Genomic DNA, 13906 nt, shown 5'->3' with positions numbered 1-13906 from the left:
AATAACTGTATGTTTCCTTTGTTTTTACTGAATCATAGTTTTTTTTTTACATTTCATATTCTTAAAGGAGTAATATATAAGTTATGTACTGCATTAAATTATAAAATGACTTTACTATATCTTCAGACATTGTTTGCGTTGTCGTCATGATTTTCTGTTGTGATTTGGGTTCTTATTTATGGTTGTTATGTTTTCTTCTGTATTGTCAAAGCACTTGCCGTGCGGTTATTAGCAACGCTCCTGGGTACTGAGTCCCGGGAGGAAAGCTCCCTTTGATATGGACTACATTGCTTCCTTTGAGTGTGTCCCTTTGATACATATACGGTCACTGTGGCTGCAGTATAATGTGCAGCACTGTCCTCTGCATCTTCCTCACATTCTCTTTCAAGGTAGGAGCACCTTGTAACCAAAAAGGTACCACACATTGAACCAGCTGGTGTTGGTCCTTTGCTTTCCCCCACCAATGATCTTTTTATAAATACTGCAGGATGACGTTGTTCAATATTGATATATCCTGTAGAGAGATTTAAAGATCGTCTTGATTCTTTAATTTTACCTTGGGCTTGTTGAAAAGAGTGGATAGATTCAAAGACATCAGAAGATGATTTCTCTTTAATCCTTCCAAAACCAAACTGCGGCAGACATCCGGTTATACAGTATTCTTCATTGAACACATCACAGGACTGATTTTCTTTTGGTTTTATGGTTGTTTGCACGAGTTTATTGCTCATATTTTAGGCCTCAGTTGGCTCTGGCTTCTCCCTAAACCTTCAAGATCTGACTTTTAACCCTTAATGAGCTGAAGTCTCCGCGCTGGGCACTTCTGCTCATGGTTGACTCCAGGATCAAGACCAAAGGTGGAGGAGATAATGCCAGCTGAGCCCCTCAGATGCTACAGATATGACTGTGATGATGATGGGGAAGGTGGTGTTCATGATATTTTAGTGTGTGATCAAGTCAAGAAAATGTTTTTTTTCAGATCACGGCAAGTTTCTTTTGCAACATCAAAGATAAAGACACACATTCAGTCAAATAAATAATCAGGGTTCATTCATTCTGTCTGGAATAAAGCTCCATGTTTACTTATTGAGTTGATTTGTGTACAAATTTAGTCCAACTCAATAAATCATAAGACCGTTTTGAAACTTTACCAGCATATCATCTGTGAGTCCATTCCCTGGAATAGTCTTGACTCTACAAGAGGGAGCAAACACACATTATCTAAAGCTTATACTTCAATGAAAGTCAGAGTCTTTAGACACGTAACATAAATGTTTTTAGACTTTAGACTTTATTGTCCCCATGGTGAAATTCCTTTTCACAGCACCGTGTCTGTCCAATAGACGATACCAACCAAAGAACGACACAAACACAAAACACAGCGCACCGAGCAAACTACTTTAAACAACAATTAAACGTTTCTGCTCAACACTAACTCACTTCTAATTGCATCAGCTGTTTTCATTAACCTTGTAATTCACAAATAAAGGGAATACTGGTTGCTGATCTTTTCAGATACAATATATTCACATTGTAAGATTTATGTATGTAGGTATAAATAAAAACCTCTAAAAAAAAAAACGTAAATAAGCCTCACAATGACAGAATGTGGCCGATGAATATATAAAAAGCATCAGAAATCACTTCCTTTGAAAGATTTTTCCTATTTGCATATTACTAAAGTAATTGCTTCAGCTTTTTATAGACACACAGCGCTCTGTGCAGAAAGCATGTGCACATTAGCTCCTTTTGTACAGTCATACATAAAGAGATAATTATTGTCGGCTGAAAGCATAAAGTAGAATTTGAGATAATTAGTCAAACATTTAGATGCTGTAGATCCATATTATTAGATTCCTGAGGATCAACACTGATAATAAGTCAGATAATAGGAAACTGATGAGAAGGGAATTAGTTCATTAAGGTATGGTTCTATAGAGGAACTGCCCTGGGTGTAATTACAGATTTGCACCAGTAGGGAGAGCACTTTTCATACCATCGTAATGCAGCTTTGAAGGAAACAGCTCTTCTCTTCACACACTTCTCTGCATTAGCATTAAGTGTGTGCTGCTGAGGAGCTAAGTGCAGAAAATCACCAACTTCAAATAAAAAGCACTGCATGCTAAATGTACTCTACACATGACAACCAGGGGCAGCAGCACTGGACCTGTATTCTAATAAACACTTTTCACTGTAATTAGTATCAGAAACAAAATCCTTCCATTTTTGGCCACACTATGATTCACTTGACATTAGTTTAAAATCAAACACAAGCTGATTATAACAATAAGTTACCCTTTTCCACACTGATGCCAAACACACTTCTCTACACAGGCTCTCCAAAGTGAATATTTATGTATTTTAATGGTTTGGATTATTCCGTTTTAGGAGCAGAAATGGTGACACTAGAAGCATCACAAGAGCCATTAAATCGTTGAATTATTAAACAGAATTATGAATAAATATGAGTGTGAAGATTACTCCGAGGTAATATGAAAATGTGACTTTCTCTCTCTCTGTCTGCTTTTCTATCTCTCCCCCCTCTAGCCTTCTCTCCCCGAGGCGCGTGCGTAATTAGTCCATATTGTAAGAGTCTGGTTAAACACACAGCTCACACACACACACACATGCACGCACACGGACACATTACCGAAGTGTATGTTTTAAAGATTCAACACTCTCCTCTCTCTCATTGTATATATTATAACTCTTATTACAATGATTCTTATTTTGAATTTTATAAAAAATGGTGGATGCACTCCTAACAATCTGTGCTGCTGTATATTTTTATCATTCGTCATCAAGCTTCAATTTACATAGTAAAAACTTTCTGACAAACTTTTATTTCTCCTTTTTTTAATCCACAATTATGTTTTACATTCAGACACACTGGACTTCAGTATTTCTTGGTTACACTGCTCGATGTGTGTGATTTTAAACTTTAAGATATTTGCACTCACAATCATCTAAACAGCTCCATGCTTTTGATATAACTTATTCTATTTAAGTCCTTTGGCTGTAGGAGTACTGCTGTTTACTAGCCTGTATTTATTTTTTTAAATTGTAATTCAATGTTAATTATTTTTTGCACCAAAAAAATAAATAAATCAAATTCCGTGTTTATGGAAACAAGTGACTAAAGTGAACAAGAATAAGTGTCGCTGTGGGTTTGGCAAAGATCCCACGTCGAAGTTGAAAGATGAGAAGTTCTCGGAAGGTGGGCAGTGCAGGGCCGGGCAGGGCAGGTATTGGACTTTATAGTCTGAGGGGAGTTCCTTAAGCTGCAAAAACGGGCTTCCCCAAAGATCCCGCGCCAGAAGCTCGGCATTGTGGCCCGGTCTAACTCTCGGCTTGTCCTTGAAAACAGCGTCAGAGAGCAGCTGAGAGATGCTGAACATTTCAAACGTCTGGCGGTAGGCTGCAAAAGTTTCCACCCTGAAAGCTCTGTCATGAAGCCGCAGCAGTAGGAGGAGGAGGAGGAGGCAGGACTGTACACCTCACGGCGTGGCGTTCAATAAGAATTAGTGTGCTATACAAAGTTGTTACACAGAGGTATCACCAAGCCTGGAATCACAAACTTAATGTTTTAATTTGAGTCTGATGGAAGCTGAGTTGTTCTATTCTGAGGGCCTGTGTTGTGTTGCAGGTTCAGCACTGTTAGTTGAATTATATTTCTTTATTCTTAATTTCTCTCTGTATTCAATTGCGTGCGTAAAACAACACCAAAAACTGCTTCCTGGCTTCTAATGATTCCGATTTTTCAGTGAGTATAACTACCTTCCAGTTTCGTGTTTGATTCATGATATCTTGAGTAAAATTATTTGCATCCTTTTGCGTGAAGTCTGCTCGATGCATTGAGGATAAAAAGGTGGAATTGATGTCCTCTGAGCTGGAAGGAGGAGGCCTGCAGCTGGACACCACGGCGACACTTGATGTGGTCAAATCAGAAGAAGTTATTGACGTGACAAGTCCTGACGGATGCTCTGGTCAGCTCGGCTGCCGCGGGGAACGAGGGGAGGATAAAGTGACCCTGTCTTCAGAGCGCCATCAGCAGAAGCCACACAAGATGACCCGGAGCCCCAAATGCGCGCGCTGTCGGAACCACGGCGTGGTGTCGTGCCTGAAAGGCCACAAACGCTTCTGCCGGTGGAGGGACTGTCGCTGCGCCTGCTGCCTGCTGGTGGTGGAGCGGCAGCGCGTCATGGCTGCGCAGGTCGCGCTGAGGAGGCAGCAAGCCGCGGAGGTGAGGAGAGCACTGGGGCAGGTCAGTGGGGGGGAGGGGGGCGCGACTAATCTGAGATAAACGACCTCTGACCGCTGAATATCCAGAGATGGCAGAGCACAATATGAACATGCAGGGCCAAATGGGACTGCAGAGGGACACATGTTTTTTTTAAATAATAATTAAACACTGCATAAAGTAAAATATGTAAATTATAAAGGACTACAGAGGCTAAAGGATTTTCTTGAGCTGCAGTATGAAGGATATGTCAGATGAATATTTACACTTTTACAAGATTTACACTGAAAAATAAAACATGCAAAGTTAAATTTGCAATTTTTTCTCATTATTCAAATCTTCAACATGTGTAACCTTCTCATGGCCTGAAACAGAAAGAACTGAAGGAAGCTGGATTGTTTTTTTTTAAAATAGGGTGAAGAAGTAGGCTAAAGCTTACACAATGTTTTCACATTTACATTCAAAATAATAATTGTTTGTAAAGGTACAAACTGACTCAGTATTTGATGGTTTGTACTTACTTTGGAGAAGGGTTTAGGTTTCATTTCAAAGAATGAATTGGATTAAATTTGATTAAATAAGAAAATCACAAACACAAAGAATATAAAGAAAATAGGGAAATTCAACTTTGAACATCCCTCTAGAGAATGTTTTTAAATTGTGTTTGATTTGCACTTATAAAATCTATTTTAATCTGTGTTCTGTCTGCGTGTAATACAAAAGGATGAATGTGAAATTGTTTAATAAAAAGTTTTATCAATGAAGCATATTTCAGTTCGTATTACAGGAGAATTTTGTGACTGAATATAAAAGAAAATAAACTAAAATAGCAAATAGAGAAAAACCACAAGGTTGTTATTCTTTGTTAAGCATCTTTGAGAACTGCTTTAAAAGTCTTATGTATTAGTGTTATTATTATTATTATTATTTAGGTGTTCAAACAGGTCTCTATACAAACTGACAGCCAGTACATTTAGTTGCTGTAATATTTCTGCAGGGTCAACATCTCTCATTCTTCAACATTACATTACACACGCCTCTTACGTAATGTTTTAATTCTCTTTAATTACCCTCGGGTCACAGACTCAGTAATAATATGCTTGTGTCTGAATGTGTGACTCCTGTTCCCGTGTTTCCTGCAGGGTAAGAGGGGAGTCAGGTGTGCAGCGCCGTTGAGGAGGACGGCGTATCAGCGTTACAGCCGAGCAGCCGAGCCGAGCAGCCTGACTAAGAGCCTCCTGCAGGGTAAAGATGACTTCGCTTCTCCTCCCTCATTAACTGTCTGCTGGGGAGAGAAAGGGCTTACCGTTTCTCTTTTTTTTTGTTTTTGCTTTAAATTCATTGAGTTCATCAGAATTCATGCAGGATCACTTCCTGTTTAACTCTGTGTGCACTGAGAGCTTAGTTCAGACTGGTGTTTGTGATGATTTATTCTAAAAGAAATGTTCAAATGAAAAATAATACGATTGCACATGTGAACAAAAATCAAAAACTACAAGTATTATTAACTATTATTATAAAGTTTAAAGGTGCACTATGAGGTTTTTGTTAGTGAAATTTGAAAGTTGGAGAAGTGAGACAATTCTATGCTATATTTTCTGAACTAAATACACAAACTTTACTCAGAGTAAAAAATGGGTCCCTGAACACTGTTTGGAGTGAAAATGCTACCAGGAGAGTTACAGTTTCACTGTTGTGGACCCACCACCATAACTTCTCACGTAGCGTTTTATCTTCAAACAGTGTTACAGGGACCACATTTTCCTCTGAGGACAGTTTGAGTTATGAAGCTATACCACAGAGTCTGTACACTTCTCCACTTCTTCAAATGTCTCTACCAAAACTCCAGAGTGCACCTTTAAATAGAAATGTTACAATAACAATATATACAACATCATATTATATATACTATATATACTTCATTTATACGAGATAGAAAATAGAAAAATGTAAAGATCAAAGTTTTCTATTATTATTTATTTATTTTCATTATTATTTTTAGAACGTGAAAGTGAAGATATCGACGGCTTAATGACTGGTCACACTTTTTTTATTACTATATATTCTTTAGTTATTGCCGAGGAAAATCCAACTTTTCACTCTGTTATTTAGAGAACTGTTACACACACACACACACACACACACACAAATAGATGGGCCATAAATACAAGCACATGCGCAAATAGACATCGCTCCATTAGTGCGTGTCATGAGTGGTCCTGAGTGTGGAGACACACACACACACACACACACACACACACACACACACACACACACACACACACACACACACACACACACACACACACACACACACACACACACACACACACACACACACACACACAGCGGCCTGAGCATTTGAGGGTTCAGTGCCCACGAACTGAAGTGGCACCTCTCCAGTATCCAGTCCTAATTCCATACACGGTCCATACTGGGACTTGAACTGGCAAGCTTACGGTTCCCAACCAAAGTCCCACCGTGCAAAAGATGAGTTGTGATAAACGATTTCTCAGTGCCAAAGCTGTCAAATCATCAATTTCAATAGTTAATCGTGATTAATCAAATTTTTAAATCACATGTTTGGAATTCCATTATTTTGCATTCAAGAACAGTTTTTGTGAGACTTTTTATTTTTAATATCGGTCTATATTAAGCTAAGGACACTTGACTTCCTGTTAGAAAACAAACTTGCTTTTATTTTGAAATAAGACAAGGAACTCCCGGTAGATGGAAGGTCACAACTTTAACTACGGAAACAATAACTCTTTGTCATCGAAAAGTAAAAGGGAACGGCAAAAAAAAAAAAAATGTAATGATGTCACGAGGTGAATATGACTTTTTTAACTCATGAACAGAGCTGTCCGGGAGTTTGAAATGAGCCGTTCAAAGACGCAGCAGGGTCATTCTTTTCCATCACGGTGACTACAGGGAGGCTGATTAACTACGATGCGCCTTGAGGGACAAAATAGCAGGCGATTTAAAAACATTCACACGTTTGTTTTGGGCCTTAATCGCTTTGCAATCAACGCCCTGTCGACAACCACCGTCTTAAAGAGAATTAGAGAAGTTAAGTTCACTTAAAGATAATCTACATTGATCAGATCATTTTCAAATGTTTGTAGGACATTCATTCACTTGAGCTTTACCTCGATTAGTATCCATAACATGTTGTCCACTCTAACCAAACACCAAGTGTAAGCAGAAAAGAAAGGGTTGACTTTGTGAGGACATGTGTGTGTTATAAGTACATTCATCACACAGGTGTATTCTCTTAAATCTTTTTAAATGCTCTCGTTCTAAGTGCAGCTGCTCTTTCTTGGATGTCATTATTAGACAGACTTACCCACCCGATCACTGTGGCTTCATTATTCCACATCAAAAGGCCATTATTATAATACATAGTGCATGTGTATTAATACCTGCTGGCATGCAGTCAAGTCGTGCTGGAGGCTTTGTCTTCTTTATGGCTCCATCAGCCTCTCTGTGCTCTCGGTAAAGCAAAACTGACGCCGCTAACCAAGTGCATCATTAAAACAATAAAGAAGAAAGTACTCAGCCACAAACACAACAATTAATCGGTCGGGACAACTTCATTATTCACGACTGAATTGTTATTAAAGTGAAACAGCCTCATGCGGCTTTTGCTCTCAACGCAGGGCTCAAACAGGCGGGGCCGCCGGAGGACGACGCCCCCTGCTGGTCGAAGCAGACGCAGCGGGAGCAGACGCACTTCGCCTGTCCCTCCATCAGCGCCCGCATGAGGAAGAGGAGAGCGTTCGCCGACAAGGAGCTGGAGAACGTGATGCTGGAGCGAGAGCTGAGGCAGAGGGAGCTGCAGAGCGACCTCTCCTTCCCCTCGTCCTCCGCCCTCGTCCCCGTGCCGCACCCTCCACCCTTACCCTCCACGCCTAACCTGCACTGCTGCCTTCTCAGCAAGGACCCCGCCGCTGCAGGGGCGTCCACTTACGTGCCTGTGTATAAATATAAACCTCTGTACGAGTGTGACTTTCAGTTTTATCAGTTCTTCCAGCTGAAGAGCAGATCTTCAACAGACTGTGACTTTTCACGTCACAAATCAGAGCAAGCGCGAGACGGAGAAGACGGGGAGAGAAGCTGGAAGGGATGCGAGAAAAAAGAGCAACCAGAGCAGATACCTGAACCATCGCAGCGAAGACTCAGACATCACGGCAGCACTCCGTCGTGTCCAGACCTCGTGAAAAGCGCCTCAAATGCACCTGAAATAATGAACTCGAATGGCTCCTCGGTCATCACACGCTCTATTTCTGGATCAGATCAGGGTATCATGGGCGGGCTGGACGTCACCGCACCCAGCAGGACTTTTGATCCCAGACCCCTGACGACTAAATGCTGGTCTGCTGACACTCCCGCCAACCACACAGGCGCTCATGCCGACTCTGTCAAGAGCCCTCATGGCAGCTCAGTCAGGACTCCTGCTGTGAGGCCATTACCTTTCTCGGTAGAGGCTCTGCTGAGGGCCTGACGGGCCAATGGGAAGCAGTTTAGTGCACCTTGACGTAGAACTGATGTTGAGAGAGTAAATATGAAAATCACAAGTTGTATTAAAGGCCTTAAAACACTTTGTTGCAGAGGGCTGGACGCTAAAATGTGGCAACAGGTGCATTATTCTTTTTTAAAACTTATATATCATGGAAATATTCAGATAATTTTAACTTTTATTAAAACATTTATCAAGTACAAATATGGTTTTACGTTATTACTTACGTTTTTCAAGTGCATGGTTACAAACACTCAAAGCTCCTGTGAAGAGATTTTAGCTGGTGATTACAGCAACCGAAATGAATACTGATTCATGATATGACTTTAAAAAACCATCGGGGAGAAGATTTATCCTTTTCTATATACAGTAGTTAATTTATATGCAGGTCACCTTTGTCATTGTCATTGTCAGGTGAGGCGTTTAACAACATGCTGCTGAAACGGCCTTCAAAAAGAGTCATTGTAAGTTTGCACGCTAAATATTTTAAATAAAGAGGGATGTGATTTTTTTGGTAAGAAAATATTATCAACACGTACTAGACAAGACAAATCAGCAGCGAGATCAATAGTCCTGCTTTGTCAACAGGGGGCGCAAAAAAAATCGACACAAGCTGAGAGTTTCTCACAGGAGCTTTACAGGAAGAACGTGCGACTTCTTGATCCAGTAGGTGTCGCCCTCGAGCACCAGCGTGAAACCAAAACAAACCGCTCCTCCGCCATGCTGAAGCCTCCGCTCTCCTACAGCGTCACACCTATCATCGAGAACGCACCATAATTAAGCGCTAAGGGCTAAGCGCAAGCAGCTGTCCTTGTCTCGAGCTGCATTGTTGTGTTAGCACGCTAATGGTAGCGCTCTTTAGTTAGCTCGTAGCTTCACACTGCATGTAAATTTACACAGAATGACGGTGATCTAAAAACACTTGTGATTTCAATAAGCAGTGAGTACAGTATGTTATTCTACTTTTCTCTAGTCCCTCACTTAAACAACTGTTATACTCAAAGGGATGAGCCGGCCGTCCCGTCCATGTAAACACGCTGTAGACACGGCTCAGACAACATCACAGACAGCGTCAGAGTCATGACTCAGAGAGATGTTTACAGAGGATATACTGGCTTTCTGTTATATTTATGTGCACAATGTCGCACAGTCTTCCTTTAAATAATGTATTTTCTTATTTATCGTCTTGTGTCAGCAATACGCTGGAAATATATGGAACCTCTCTGCTTTCACCTCCTCACATCAATCTTATTTTGTTCTCTTTTCCTGCAGAAGAAGTACACGCAGCACATCCATAAAACAAAGTTGATGAAAAAGTTAAGTAGCGTTTGAACTTGTGCCCATTTCTCACTTTATGCTTTGATTTTCCAAATCAAAGTGTAGATGTTGCCGGCGGAGCTGCGCTCTGCTCCTGGGTATTGCGGTATCAAAAACAAACCAGGTGCTGCATAGAAGTCTCTCTGTCTCTCTTTAATCATAGGAAATACTAACAGGCAAAGAAGGAGCCTGAGGTGCAGCAGGTGGTGACAGTTACAGAAGCAAGTATTTATTTATTTTTTTTTATAAAAATGTGTCTGTAAGAGCTGAAACAGAGCTGGAAGAAAAGAAGATATTCCTGCCTCTGTTCTCTCTCTATTACTAAGTAGGAAATATATTCTTAGTATTGTTACACCCCAGCTTGTGGGGGAAAGAGGAAGTGGCATAAAAGCAGATGGATTTAGTTACGCAGAAGTTATTTTTTTACAAAACTAAGTAGACTTGTGCAACAAAACAAAGAGAAGCAAACTAAACAGAGCTGCTCAGTGCTGTTCAAATCAATAAAGCAATATTAACAAAAAGAGGACTAAACTAGAGTTGGAATTAATCTCTCTTAAGTTATACGAAAATGGAGATAAAACTGAACTAACCAAAACCAAACAACAGAATGACAAAATAATGTGTGTATGTGAACTAAACTTAACAAATCATGGCCCAGTCCAAGTTAAAAGAGTGCCTCATAACATCATCCACAAACCTTCTGAATAAACTAACGATAAATATCAATCCATCTGGACCTGTGACCAGGTGTCCCACTTCGTTTGGGACTGGACAGTATTTTGATCACATGTCCCACAAATTGAGACGATGTCCCGCATTTGATTGGCTCTAGTTTTCCAAAGTGCAGGACAGTGGTCTTTCTAAAACCAGATGTCAATCAATCAGACAACATGTGGGGGTCAAGGTCTCCCCAACCTGTCACCATCCTCGTTGCTCTACGTTACGCCCAACTGCCACAAAACAAAGACACAAGCTACCGGACCAGTATGCACTTTTTTTCGAAAATTTTAACAGGGAAAGAAGATGCCACTGCAACAAAGTCAACGGAGGATTTACTCCGGGGCGAAGCTGGAGGAGGGTGAGTCCAAGAAATATTTTTAGTGACATTTGTAAGGTTTTTTTTTTTTTTAAATCGTGTAGCGAGGAGAATACGACTTGAAGAAACACACTGCATGAGAAACTCACAAGAAGCGCCGGGCTAATCAAGATAAATGTACATGGGGCCCTGAGGGCAGTTAGGTTTCCCACCATGTACAGAGGCTTTAGTCCTCAAAGTGGACGGCCTGGGTTCAAGTCCGACCTGTTGCTCCCTTCCTGCATGTCATTCCCCACTCTCTCTCTCTCTCTCTCTCTCGATTTCCTATTCTATCCATCCACTGTCCTAAATAAAGGCTCAAAATAAAAATTCAAAAGAAAGAAATTTAAATCTATAAATACATTCCTCCTGAAACCAAAAGGCAATTGCCCAACAGATAAGGTAACAGCAGCTCCAATAACTAACAGGCTGTGGCTCTGCTCATTTTTCCAGACACAGAAATTGCAACAACAAAATAAAAATATGAACGTGGAAAAGCAGAGGCCATATTTAAAGATGTGCTTGCAGCTGCCTCTGTGGAGATATGCACAACCTGCATAGTGTGTGCAAACCAAATCAACCTGCGGTAAAGCATTGTTGTTGATATTTATTAGCTAATGGTTTCAAATCGAAGTGTTCTTATTTCTTTTTTTTTTTTTTTACTTTTTGTGCCTTCCACAATTTCCCAGTTTTACCACAATTTCCCAGTTTGGGATCAATAAAATAAATATATTCTATTCTATTATTGGAGAGATAGGACGGTGGATAGATTTGGAAATCAGGGAGAGAGAGTGGGGAATGACATTCTAGAAAGGAGGCTTGTATCCAACCTGGGCCGCCCGCTTGGAGGCCCACAGCCTCCGAACAAGGGGCGCGCGCACTAACTACTTCACCACCAACGTCCCAAACTGGTTTTTCTTTCGGATTATTTGTCAATTTAAGACTGACTTTTGCACATTTCATTACAGGCTTCTTCAGCTGGCAGCCAAGGTGGATGATAGTCAGCCTTGAGAACACATATCACACACATGGAAGTAGCTGTTGTAACAGTATTTATTGGTATTTCAGGAGATTTGTAGTTCTCTAATGTAAGTCGTTGTAATGAAACTCTGTGTGGTTATTAGGTTGTTCAAATGTACTGATCATATGGCTTCAGGTTTCATCAAACAGAATGAGGAGAAGAAGGAGAAGATTGTAAAATCGAGAGTGACTGGGAGTGTGCCAGCGTAACCTCGGCAACATTGTTCTTCATTGCATGTGGAGCCTGACGCCAGCCGAGTTTGTTTGAACACGCTTTTCGATCCATATCCACTTTCCCCTCTCTTTCCTTCTGTTTTTTCCGTCTGTCTTGCGCTTTAATCTGGCAGAGATGGAGGTCAGATACTTTTGACAACTCTGGACCTCGTGGCGTCAACACAGAGGTGATAGCGCACCGCTCCGTGTCTTTGTTTGCTCGTATCTACCGGCATATCAGAATGCCTTTCTCTCTCTCTCTCTCTCTTCACACACACACACAGACACACACACAGACAAAGAGGGTAGACTGGCACAAAGGCAGATGTGAGCCTGAAAGCACCATTGTTTTCTTTTATTGAACACTATCTGTGTCAATTTGACATTATTAAAACCTTTTCCTGAATGCAAATGACCATTTTCACCCTGATGATGGAAAGATAAGCATCAGTCACAAAAGGGCGATAATGACTTCGGTGAAAAATAACACAGAGGATATAAATCAATTTCCACCCCTCAGGCAAAGCCTGGGGAGAAGCTAATTTATCCAGCTCCCCCATGTTTCATTTGTGAGTGTCCTTCGACGAGGTGTGAGGCAGCTTAACAGATTAAGAACCCGTCTCTGAAAATGCCACTCACGTTCCCCCGCTCTTGTTAGGGTAGTGCCAGGGACGGACAGATTAGCGGTATTGTTCGCTGCTCTTTGGTGAGAAGAGAAGGTTGCTTCACTCTGCAGTCCACAATTTATTAACATTTCCCTCTGTTTGGCCAGGGAAGGAAAAGAGAGAGCGAAAAGAAGATGTGGTGTTGGGGGTGTTTGGACCGCGTCCAGTTTGCTGACAAAGCACTTTCAACAGGTTGAAACATGCTTTTGAATTTGTAACAGCCTCAACGCTTCCCCTCCCTCGCCCTCTGCCTTTTGTCGCCCACCTCCGACGCTCCTGCTGTTCATTCTCTCGATGTGCCTCATTTCCATTTCAGCAGGATTGATTTCACTGTGTTCAGGTTAGAAAAGCTTTGCCTTGGCATTTTCCCTGTAACTCTGATCTTATTACATATATCATACAGACTCTTTTAGCGACAGCAGTATTTGGGAAGATGGGCGTAAAAGAAAAAAAAAGCAGAGCTGCAGAGAGCCTGAGTGTAGGTAAGTATGATATATGAGAAAAAAAATTACTATCACAGAGATTTAATGTGTCCCGGCGTATAATAGCCACGTTTTTACAACAAAATCAAGTCACTCCAGTGGAATCCGAGATGGAAGTTTTATGTGCAAACTATGAAATCTTTGTTGTTCTGTCGCCAGAACAAACTATTTTAAATGTGCTTAACTTGGAGAGGACAGAGAGTCAGGCTAAAAAAAAAAGATTTAGCTAATGCAGCCTATTAGCTTCATTTTCCGATATTAATTCGTCTTTGTTGAATTTCCAATTTTGCCAGAAAAGAGCAAAGTTTTCCAGGCAATCATGCCCAAAAGTTGATGGTAACAATAAGTCTTTCAAAATAGAAAAAAACATCCCTT

General features: G+C 40.8%; 1 protein-coding gene across 3 annotated transcripts; it reads left to right on the top strand.

Annotated features, from left to right (window-relative positions):
• The first annotated feature begins 1283 nt into the window (after positions 1-1283).
• On the top strand, positions 1284-10540 carry dmrt2b (doublesex and mab-3 related transcription factor 2b). 3 transcript variants are annotated; one of them, XM_065955649.1, is made up of 4 exons: positions 1284-3763; positions 3842-4243; positions 5383-5485; positions 7900-10539. In XM_065955649.1, exons 2-4 carry the CDS (start codon positions 3878-3880, stop codon positions 8742-8744), a joined length of 1314 nt encoding a protein of 437 aa, XP_065811721.1. In that variant the 5' UTR covers positions 1284-3763; positions 3842-3877; the 3' UTR covers positions 8745-10539. The 3 variants fall into 3 exon arrangements, with proteins under 3 accessions (XP_065811721.1, XP_065811720.1, XP_065811722.1); XM_065955650.1 differs by having other exon boundaries at positions 1285-3763; positions 3890-4243; positions 7900-10540; XM_065955648.1 differs by having other exon boundaries at positions 1284-4243.
• Positions 10541-13906: the final 3366 nt, after the last annotated feature.

Source organism: Labrus bergylta, chromosome 6 (genome assembly GCF_963930695.1).
Source record: "Labrus bergylta chromosome 6, fLabBer1.1, whole genome shotgun sequence".
NCBI lineage: Eukaryota > Metazoa > Chordata > Actinopteri > Labriformes > Labridae > Labrus > Labrus bergylta.
The sequence above is the reverse complement of the archived record's forward strand: the minus strand, read 5'-3'. Positions and strand labels throughout refer to the sequence as shown.

What these genes read in the sequence shown, in the direction of transcription:
- dmrt2b (XM_065955649.1), top strand. Translation starts at nt 3,878, where the DNA reads ATGTCCTCTGAGCTGGAAGGAGGAGGCCTGCAGCTGGACACCACGGCG. An exon ending in GGAGGCAGCAAGCCGCGGAG is followed by an intron (nt 4,244 to 5,382) that starts GTGAGGAGAGCA and finishes TGTTTCCTGCAG; the next exon opens with GGTAAGAGGGGAGTCAGGTG. An exon ending in GACTAAGAGCCTCCTGCAGG is followed by an intron (nt 5,486 to 7,899) that starts GTAAAGATGACT and finishes CTCTCAACGCAG; the next exon opens with GGCTCAAACAGGCGGGGCCG.